The sequence below is a fragment of the Maniola hyperantus genome, chromosome Z, assembly GCF_902806685.2.
Source record: "Maniola hyperantus chromosome Z, iAphHyp1.2, whole genome shotgun sequence".
In the NCBI taxonomy this organism is placed as follows: Eukaryota; Metazoa; Arthropoda; class Insecta; order Lepidoptera; family Nymphalidae; genus Maniola; species Maniola hyperantus.
The window spans coordinates 3,694,408-3,705,556 of NC_048564.1; the positions used below are offsets into that span (position 1 = coordinate 3,694,408).

At 36.5% G+C, this 11,149-nt stretch overlaps 1 protein-coding gene across 2 annotated transcripts; it reads left to right on the forward strand.

Moving 5' to 3' along the window:
* Positions 1-55: 55 nt before the first annotated feature.
* Positions 56-5,900, forward strand: LOC117995763 (galactose mutarotase-like). Of its 2 annotated transcripts, XM_034983756.2 has the most exons (10): positions 56-446; positions 676-769; positions 1,148-1,311; positions 1,850-2,059; positions 2,251-2,338; positions 2,748-2,895; positions 3,677-3,782; positions 3,949-4,083; positions 4,786-4,896; positions 5,753-5,900. In XM_034983756.2, exons 1-10 carry the CDS (start codon positions 138-140, stop codon positions 5,843-5,845), a joined length of 1,458 nt encoding a protein of 485 aa, XP_034839647.1. In that variant the 5' UTR covers positions 56-137; the 3' UTR covers positions 5,846-5,900. The 2 variants fall into 2 exon arrangements, with proteins under 2 accessions (XP_034839647.1, XP_034839648.1); XM_034983757.2 differs by lacking the exon at positions 3,949-4,083.
* Positions 5,901-11,149: the final 5,249 nt, after the last annotated feature.

Here is an 11,149-nt window from a genome sequence, read left to right on the forward strand (position 1 = left end):
CAACAAAATTTATAAAAAAATTATTTTTTAGATCTCAAAATTCCTGTAATATATTAATTTTATGTAGGTAGTAAATATTTAAATTATTAATTAAAAATAGCAAATTTGTGGTAGAGATTTTTTTGTGGTTTTAAACAATGTCTGAAGAAGCCGACGAAAAAGCAAGCGGAGACACTGTCTCAATAGTTAAAGCAGAATCTGAGATTGTACTACCAAAAGTTCCAGATGTAGAGTTGATAGTAGATGGGTTCGGTTTTATGCCAGAAGATAATGCAACTCAGTTTAAGTCTAGGAGTAAAATGACCGCAGCAGAACAAAAGAAATCTTCAAAATCTGTAAAAGAAAACAAATCAGCATCATCCAGCCAAAGTCCTTGTGCATCAAGCACAAATATTGACATTGTTAGAAGATATACTTGGAAGACAAAAAATAGAATGACAGTGCAGGTAATTTTGTTATGCTTATGGTGTCCTTTCTTACGACTTTTACTCACAACAGCTGATAGAATAATAATATTCTCGGCAGCAAAAACATTATAGAAAACTATCTAGTCTTTTCCTATAGGATATAATTATTCTCTTTAGTAATGAATTCTAGCCCCATAAATTACCTCTATACAAAACATCACACTATTTCATTACTACAGCCCAAGACCCTAATATTTATTTTGCATAGATTATAACGTTTGGCGCTACCATAACAACAATTCAAGTTCCTGATAAAAAAGGAGTTCCTGATGATGTGATAGCTGGATTTGATACATTAGAAGGTAAGCTGTTTTGTACACTTATGTTGGAATTATTTTCTGAATAGGTATTGAAGCTGATACTTATGAGAAAAATAAGTCTCTTTCTGTTTTAATTATAACTAGCTTATGCTCGCGACTTTGTTCGCGTGGACTACACAAACTTCAAACCCCTATTTCACCCCCTTAGGGGTTGAATTTTCAAAAATCCTTTCTTAGCGGATGCCTACGTCATAACAACTATCTGCATGCCAAATTTCAGCCCGATCCGTCAAGTAGTTTGAGCTGTGCGTTGATAGATCAGTAAGTCATTCAGTCAGTCAGTCAGTGAGTGAGTGGTATATCTCTTTTATATATTTAGATATAGATTATTATAAAAACTTAATAAATATTTGAATACAGAATATTTTCAACCAAACAACCCATATTTCGGTGCCACCATAGGACGTTACGCAAACTATATCCGTGACGGAACTATAGTAGTTAAACCTTCCGGAAGAATGTACATGCTTAGTAACAACCGGGGCCACAATCACTATAATGGAGGATATGTTGGATTTGATAAGGTATTAAAAGTTTCATCATAAAAAAATATTCAGCAACTTTTTCCTCAGCTCTCTTCTACAATTTCACAAACATGATAGTAGCTGAAACGTAAAAAATACACTATCAATTGAAATCCAGTGTTAGCATCAAATATTAACCTGATATTATTTAGCGAGTTTTAGAGAAGCTTTACCTTTAGAATGAGACTAGCATTAAGCTCGCGACTTCGTCCGCGTGATCTACACAAATTTCAAACCCCTATTTCACCCCCTTAGGGGTTTAATTTTCAAAAATTCTTTCTTAGCGGATACTTACGTCATAATAGCTATCTACATGCCAAATGTCAGCCCGATCTATCCAGTAGTTTGAGCTGTGCGTTCATAGATTAGCCAGTCAGTCAGTCAGTCACCTTTTCCTTTTATATATTAAGATTTCGGCTTTGTAGAGCGTTGTTTCTGTCACTCATACCTATATGACGTTTTGTCGATATAAATGGTAGAGACAATGCTCTACAAAACCGCTATCTCTTTCTAAAAGTCGATCAACTATTTTTCCTAGGTTAATTGGCGGTCCTACGTGAATGGAAATAAAGTGGTAATGAGTCATATTTCTGAGAGATTTCATGAAGGCTACCCTGGCACTGTGATGGCACAGGTCACCTTTGAAGTCACTTGCGACAATACTCTCAAAATCGAAATGAGGTGCACTACCAGTGAACCTACTATCGTGAACTTAAGTAGTTCTCCCTACTTTAATTTGGCTGGTCATGTGAGTTTAATTATACATTTAAGATCAGAGTAGGTATAATTATTTCTTATTATACAGGAAGAAAATTATTCCTCATTGGTTAAATCTAGTCCCCAATCTTAATCTTAATGATGTTTATAAGATCATTACAAATCTATGAAATTCAAAACATTAGTAAAAGGCTTATAATTAAAATATGGTTTTTTTTGCAGCACGCAGGTCCTGAACAAATGTATGAACACATTATTAGTATTAATGCTGATAAGTACACTGTCGTGGATGACAATGGGCTTGTTACAGGTAATTATAGTATGGCTTCTAGCCTTAAAGGAATTTAGTGTTTCAGTTTTATCAATTGAGAGAAGAAAACGTCATTTAATAAGCCCAATACCACTCGATCGAGATAATCACGATAATTACTAAATAAATAAATAAAATAAAAATATTTTTTATTCAATTAAACTTTTACAAGTATTTTGGAATCGTTAGATGCATCTACCACTGGTTGGACTTTATATCACCAACTAGTATCTTGGAAACAAGATTAACTTATCGCTAGAACCAGAATATTTTATGATTGGATTGCAATTTGCAGTATAAAGTTATCCTTCATTGTGGAAATAATATGTTTTTCAATAATTTTATGTTTTTATGAATATCTGTTACATATCGTTCAAATATTTCATAAGATATCGTGGATCGATTTCAGGAGAGAAGAATGTCGTAGGAGGTACAGCTTTCGACTTCAGAGTGCCGCGAATTTTGCGTGCTATGCTGCCCCGGATACCTATGGGAGGATATGACGTCAACTATTGTATTACGCAAGGCACTGAACAAGATTTATCTTTCCAAGCCAGGTCAGTATTAACAAAATACAAATACTTACTCGTAGTATAGATAAATTATTAAATGAGATAAAAAATAGTACAATTTCAAAGGGGCTATAAGAACTGCCTACATTAGAAGTGTAAACCAGCTGCAAAATTGTAGTCTCATCTTCAAACTGAATTTTGGTGATCAGCAGTAGAAAACTTTTGCAGTTCTCTCCTATCTTTTTCATTTCTGGATGAGTACTTAATTACGTCAGGTCCACGCATTTACACTTCCTTCTTTGTATCTCAGATGCCCTTAAGTCAGTTAACTTACCTTCATGGATCAACCTTATAGAGGAATCCTCTTTATAGGTGTTGGCAATGCCAACAAAGCTTAATCTGTAACGTAAGACAATCAATCAGTTAGTCATTCTTTTTCACTCTGTTGGATTCGGATTGTCACAGTCTGTGTACGTACCTATACCTGTACCTATCTTTTTCCATAATTAGTAAAAACTTCAGTGTGTGCCGCAATTAACTTCGTGTTTCTATTGATCACATCTCTGAAGCACCTAATTGACGCACATAATGTACCTTCCATAATATGGTCCTTCGAACCGGATTATGTGAAGTATTTTATGTTGGTGCAGTTAAGTAACCGAAAAAAAATACCCTTCCTCCGTAAGACGCTACCAATACCAAGCTTAGAGAATACCCTTAATATAATTATGGTCTCAAGTATTATAGTATCCAGTAGATTGCCAGATTTACAGTTTGGATGATTTATGGTTCCTATTGTCTATAAATCATGTTTCTTTATTTGCAGAGCACTCCATCCTTTCACCGGGAGGGTTGTCGAAGTGTACAGCAACCAACCAGGCTTACAGTTCTACACGGGTAACCTTCTGCCGGATCCGGATAAAATTGTCGAGGTAGACACAATTCACATTAACTGACATAAGTAAAAATATAGAAACATTCAAGCTTTTGCAACAATTTTATTGTAAGTAGGTTTACAAATTCACATCTTTAATTCAGTTTTGTCTAGTTAAAAATGTTCTTTGGTACTAGTAAAGGTATGTCTGTTGGTATTTGTAGGAACCAGCAGAAGAAGAAGCGAATGAAAAAGCAAATGAAGAAGAAGTGAAGGTGGAGTCTGACAGTGGAAGCGAAAGCGAAAGCAGTGAGGAGTCGAGTGTAAAAGGCGAAGATGAGGCTGACGAGGAAAGCAAGGTGAATGAAATTACTGTTATTAACCTAGAAGGATGAGTATATTGATGTGAATTGTTCATGTCTACTTGTCTACGTAGGTTTTTTTGTAGCGGCAGAAAAATTAGTTAACAACGTGGTTGGAAAAGATTATTTTTCTGGCATAGTATGTAAGTGAGGAACTGCAAATGCGGTGAAGGACATGAACAAAGAAGCAATTTTTTTTGTATTACCTAAGTAGTCTTTTTAATTTATATAGTTTTTATGTAGTCTTTTTAATTTGTAGTAGTATTTTTTAATTAGCGCTTTGTTGTTGATAAGTGATGATGCAGCCTAAGATAGAGCACGCTTGCTTAGACGATTCTAGTCACTCTTGACTTAAAGGTGGTAAACTGACGATGGAATAGCATTCTGTATCCTAGCGGTTCGAATCAGAATTGCGCATTTAAAGCCTGTGAGATCGTAGTTAATGGCGATGACAAAGTGACAATTAAATAACTTGTAGAGAGGAATAGGTTAGGAAGAATGCTGGTTGGTGAATGTAAACATGAAAAAATAACTTACATAGCAGTTGTTATAAAAACTTGTCATAATAGCTCCTGAAGTTTTCTTTTGCTAAATAGCTGACGATAAAATACGAATTTGGATAAGAAATTAACGCGTAGGTAACCTGAAACAATCTTTAATAATAAGTCTTATTCTAATGTCACTCACTGTCTTTTCCAGGGCAAGAGAAGCTATGGCTACATACCACTAATAGGAAAACAAGGGGCCCATTACAAGAAGCATGGTCTTTTCTGCCTAATGCCGCAAAACTATCCGGATGCAATAAATCATGTAAATAGATGTTTTTCTAGGCACCGATTCTAAGCATAACCTAATTTTAGAGTATTTGCACCCTCTTCTTACTATTGTAATATGAAAAGGACAGAAGCAGTTTGACACGCGTCATTTTAATGCTGTGTCAACTGTCATGTTAAAAAAGTAAGGTTTACCTTTAAAATAAGAGCTACAAATGTACTTTTTACATGACAGTTTTGATACATAAATATAAACATAAAGAACTCATTTTGTACCGATTATATCTCATAGAACATAATATTAGCAAAAAATCCCACTTTATACCTCGTTTTTGTATAGCAATTTTATGCACATTTACTATCAGTCAAATTCAAATCTCTGTTGTTATTGCTGATAATTTGCTGAAGTCTAGGGTATAGGTAATTTCTGTTATCGTGTAAGCACAGTTCCCGACAGTTAGGGAACTTCTAACAAAACTTTGAGGCACGCAGGCACTTACATATTTTCAGGCAGCTGGCCCTAAAGTAAAAATATAGTGCTCTATTTTTCAATGATTTCACGTCACCATAGCCTAATATTTGACATAATATCATCGATTCAGGATCAAACCGAGAGTTTCCTCACTCTAGTTCACTCTAGTGATAGTATTAACGACATCATTATCAATTCCATAATAATATACTATGCACACGAATAAAAAAAACATTGGCAGGTGAAGTTGTCAAAGCTAAAGGACAAAGACCTTTGCAAAATAATAATAATAAAATGTTATAAATACTATCTGTCCCGGCTTACACACGTGAGTAAAGCCGGGACAGATAGTATTTATAATGGAAATCACTCACGGTAGTTTAAACGCTAAAATAATAAAATGCTTATCTCCTCTTTTCAGAAAAACTTCCCGAACTCTATATTGAATCCAGGCGAGGTGTACGTTCATAAAATTCAGTACAAATTTGGTCTACTGCTAGGAAAATATTTATGATTAGGAAAGTTGCTTGTAATTTGGTGAAATAAAAAATTAGTAATCGTCGAAAATACATGGCGTAGTTCATTTACTCCTATAATAGTAAAGAGAGTCTGAACGTCAGGGTGGAAATGATAGCTAATATGCAAAGAGGATAAGTTTCTCAACAGATATTTTTAAACTTGAAGCTAAAATTGATACTAGCCTAGACAGTAAAATATCTATCAAGCTCATTTCACACTAGGGGATACAAATTACTGGTGTTCCCAACATTGGTACCAATTTTAGCTCAATGCGAATTATCGTAACCTAGTCTATTTTGACCGGACTATAATACATATTATTTACCGTAGTGTTAAATGAGCTTTACAGCTTAATTTTGATATCTACTAATATTAATAAACTAGCTGTTGCCCGCAGCTTCACCCGCGAGGATTTAGGTTTTTAAAAATCCCGTGGGAACTTTTGATTTTCCAGGACGAAAAGTAGCCTATTAACTGATGCAAGGTATATCTGTACCAAATTACGTGGGATCACCACGATTTAGGAATGCAATTCCTTACGTAAGTCGTTTGGTAGGTATATCCAACATCAGTATACAACTGACAGTTTCTAAATGCTATCAGTTTTGGTGGCCAGGTTCCTAGCAGCATCAGGATTGAGAAATTTTAATCAAATTTTTTATGTGACAATGTAGCAAAGTTTCTTTATCGATTAAAACAAAATTACGCAAATCGGTTCAGAAATCTCGGAGATTTTTAAAAACCTTTAGAAAAACCATGTTGAAAACTATGTTAGATATTTGATTTGCCTTTGCATTGTTGTATCCTTAGATAGGATAGGATCCTTAGATAGGAAGCTTTGAAAGCCTAGTGGTTAGAACGTCTACCTTCTAATTGGAGGTCGGGGGTTCCTGCATCCCGGGTACGCACCTCCAACTTTTCGGAGGTGCATTTTGATTAATTAAATATCACTTGCTTTAACGGTGAAGGAAAACATCGTGAAGAAACCTGCATGCCTGAGAGTTCTCCATAATGTCTTCAAAGGTGTGTGGAGTCTACCAATCCGCACAAGGCCAGCGTTGTAGACTGTGGCCAAAACCCTTCACACTCTGACAGGAGACCCGTGCTCTGTAGTGAGCCAGTGATGGGTTGATCATTATCATGATGATGATCCTTAAATAAGGAAATTTGTTGAAGATGAACTTGTTTGATATTTCAATGGAATCTTGAAAGTCGGAGTATTTATCCGATTTTCTGCAATGAGTTTCCGCACGACGACTTATTTGTATAATAATATGTTTTTTGGTGCAAACGGTTTATGTTACAATAGCTCTTGTTAGCTCCAATACAAATGCTATTAGAAGTTCTGTAGGCGATACATTTTCTTATTATATAGAGATACTAGATGTTGCCCGCGACTTCGTCCGCGTGGATTTAGGTTTATGAAAATCCCGTGAGAACTCTTTAATTTTCCGGGACAAAAAGTAGCCTATGTCCTTCCCCGGGATGCAAACTTTCTCTGTACTAAATTTCGTCAAAATCAGTTGAACGGTTGAGCTGTGATAAGCGAGCAGACAGACAGACAGACACACTTTCGCATTTATAATATAAATATGGAAATGTGGATTATCAAAAAATTGCTTGCTGCATACGTAAGCGCCCTCTACCAGCCACCACTGCTTTCTTCACTTGAAGTAAGTAACTGTTTCCAAGTTGTTTATTAGATGGCGCTGAAGTATAATAAAATAATATGATTCATGTTGACCATGACCCCCGTTCCCACTTGTCGTTTGTCGGGCACGGATTTTATTCGGATGTTCCAGTGGCAGTACATTTTCACACAAAATTGGTTTTAGACAAGTGCGAATAGCTTCATATAGAATGTTCTGCCACCAGTGGCAGAACATTTTATATGAAGCTATTGCCTATTATAATAACCGATCCTAATTCGGGTCCGACAAACGACAAGTGCGAACGGGGTTTAGGCACCTAAACCAACAATACGTGTTATCAGCAGTCAAGTTGTGAGCTCATTGATTAAGATACCATGTCTATCAAAGTTGCATGGTACCTAACTAAGTAGGATGAATATGAGAGCGGTAGTGACATATATGTATGTCTATATATAAAAATGAATCGCTGAATGTGTTGCTGATCGCAAATCTCGAGAACAGCTGAACGGATTTCGCTAATATTCTTTTTTTATAATTAGTAGGTATTCCTTGAAGTACGAGGATGGTTTTTACAGGTTTTTACGGAGAGAAAAATTAAAAAAAAATCCTGAAAAAGAATCGACTGTAGGCGGTACAAAGTTCGCCGGGGCAGCTAGTATTATAATATAACCTACAATATATAATACAGCTCCACAGCAAGAGTTCTATGTGGTAATACATGACAGCCTAATTCGCTATAGGGTAATTAATGTACACAATTTTTTTTTTTTTTTTTACAATTAAACTTTTGCAAGTACCTACTTTTGAATTGTCAAATGCATCAACCACTATTTTAAAATGCCTATCCTATCCAGAAAAAAACAGCAAGAAACTCGGCGGTTGCTCTTTTCAAAGATTTGATATAGGTACTTACAATATTTTGCCAAGTAATAAACATATTATTAACAATGATTATTATCCATATACTTATTATTAATATTGTAAATGCGAAAGTGTGTCTGTCTGTCTGTCTGTCTATCTGCTAGATTTTCACAGCCCACCCGTTCAACAGATTTGATGGGTACAGAGATTACTCCCATCGTGGGGAAGTACATGGACTACTTTTTATCTTGGAAAATCTAGGTTTCCGAGGGATTAAAAAACCTATGTCCACGCGGATGAAGTCGCGGGTATCATCTAGTAATAGATACTTGAAAAGCATTGGTTATTATTCTGTTCAATGCAGTACATCATAAAGCGTGCTGGAATGTGACCTAAGCCCTTCTTATTCTGAGAGGAGAGCTATGCTCAGTAGTGAGCCGGTGATGAGTTTATTACGACAGTTTCAATTGGACCTGGGTAAGATTTTTTACTTGGTACTCAATAAACAAATTTAAATTACGTGTCTTAGCTGGCGCTGCAAAGGAGTTGGGCGCGACGAGTAGGTAAATAAATTTTATCATCCTTTGAATCACGATTTTCTTGAGAAACTATTTACTGTGTTAAGTGCGGGTGCTAAGACTGAATTTTCAGAAACACAAAACTTCAGTTACGCCTTTACAGTTACGGCGTATTCTCGCGATAAGCGCAAGAGACGGGTCATGGAACTTTGCGGGGCTGAGGCTCGACTGGGAAGGAAGAGGAGAGAAAGAGATGCAATACTTTTCTTACAGCCTAGTTTCCGTTGGTATGCAAGATTATGCATGATGCTAAAAATATGAACTAGGCCTTCTAACTTGAGCGAAAACCGCGGACTAGGAAAATAATTACAGGTACTTATATTAAGCTGATGTTCGCGACTTCGTCCACGTGGATTTACGTTTTTAAAAATCCCGTGGGAACTCTTTGATTTTCCGGAATACAATGTTACTCTCCAGGTATTTAATTACATCTATCCATGCACAAAATTACGTCGAGCAACCAAACCGACAAACTAATATACTTTCGCATTTATAATAATGGGTATTGGGTAGTGTGATTTATGATGGACGATGGTAGATAAAGACTAGATGGTAGATGAAAATCATCAAACCCAGTTATGAGAAAAAAAACATTAGGTAGGTAACTACTTAATTTGTTATGTACTCCTAAAATAGGTCAATTTATCGAATCCATGCTAATATTATAAATGTGAAAGTGTGTGTCTATCCGTCTGTTTGCTAACCTTTCACGGCCCATCCGTTAAACCGATTTTGACGAAATTTGGTACAGATATAGCTTGCATCCCGGGGAAGGAAATAGGCTACTTTTTATCCCGGAAAATCCGGAGTTCCCACGCACGGGATTTTTAAAAAGCTAAATCCACGACGACGAAGTCGCGGGCATCTTCTAGTTTTGAATAATATAGAGATGCATCATAGTCATATTCCTCATTGCTGAGGGTCGTGACCCCTTTCCATTAATCACATAATGGTAGGAGGTTTTTTGGTATGGTAATGCAGTGGGTTCCCAGATCCTTCCGCATACAAATCACTACAAGAACGAGATTTCGATTCATAGGTTTGACAGTAATTATTATTATCAGATATTAGTGATAATAACCAGGACGACGGCTTAACGTGCTCGCAGAGGCACGGAGGAGACGAAAAGGCCAAATTTGGACGTCCAAAGTCGGACTCCCATCCAGTTACTGACTTGAGTTAAGGTTGCTTAACAATCGCATATGCATTGTCACAACTAGGTCACACGTCCCTTTGGAATCGCATCATAAGGTACCTACGTCTATACATTTAAGACATTATGAATATGGGATTTTTAAGAAAAGAATGTACTTACCTATTTATATCCAGTCAGTATCAGTTTTGAATATATTATATTGCTTGGATAAAGTAGGTATTAGAATGATGAGCACAAGAAGTTTTTTTTTTCAGAAAACATTTTCTATGGCCCTCGGTTGATGGTAACCCGCTATTGTAGTACCTAGTTGTATTGTAAACGCACTATTGCCCCTAGACAGTAAGCAATGAACACAAGAAGAAAATTATTTTTCTCTTCTGACTTTAAAAGTATAGCCCAGTGGTTAAGACCTCTTATTTGAAGAGTCCGAGGTTCGATCCCAGGCATCTCTCACTTTTCGGAGTTAGGTGCATTTTAAGCAATCAAATATTACCTGAAGTAGGTACTTGTAACGGTGAAGGAATAAGTAGGTACATCGTGAGGAAACCTGAAAGTTCTCCATAATGTTTTCGAAGGTATGTGAAGTCTGCCAATCTTCATTTGGCCAGTATGGTGGTGGTGACCAATAGACTTAAAGTCAATCTTAGAGGAGGATGACTAGCTTATGGTCGCGACTTCTTCCGCGTGGACTACACAAATTTCAAACCCCTATTTCAACCCCTTGGGGGTTGGATTTTCAAACATCCTTTCTTGGCGGATGCCTACGTTATAATAGCTATCTGCATGGCAAATTCCAGTCCGATCCGTCCAGTAGTTTGAGCTGTGCGTTGATAGATCAGTCAGTCAGTCAGTCACCTTTTAATTTTATATATTTAGATGTAGGCGCGTTTTGTTCGAAGAAATGTTGTTTATAAAAAGTTTAGCCCTTACAAAGCGCATGCCCGTCGCGTAGGCCGAGCCGAATGCAAGATGTAAGCGATGCGTGCACTTCCAAAGTTGTGACGAAAAGTTGTTGAGAGCGAGCTCGGCGATTCAGAACCATTCGCGGTTCG

Bases quoted from the DNA above. Each gene is read 5' to 3' on its own strand.
- LOC117995763 (XM_034983756.2), top strand. From the start codon at position 138: ATGTCTGAAGAAGCCGACGAAAAAGCAAGCGGAGACACTGTCTCAATA. The intron at 2,060-2,250 runs GTGAGTTTAATT...TTTTTTTTGCAG, and splicing joins ACTTTAATTTGGCTGGTCAT to CACGCAGGTCCTGAACAAAT. The intron at 2,339-2,747 runs GTAATTATAGTA...GATCGATTTCAG, and splicing joins TGACAATGGGCTTGTTACAG to GAGAGAAGAATGTCGTAGGA.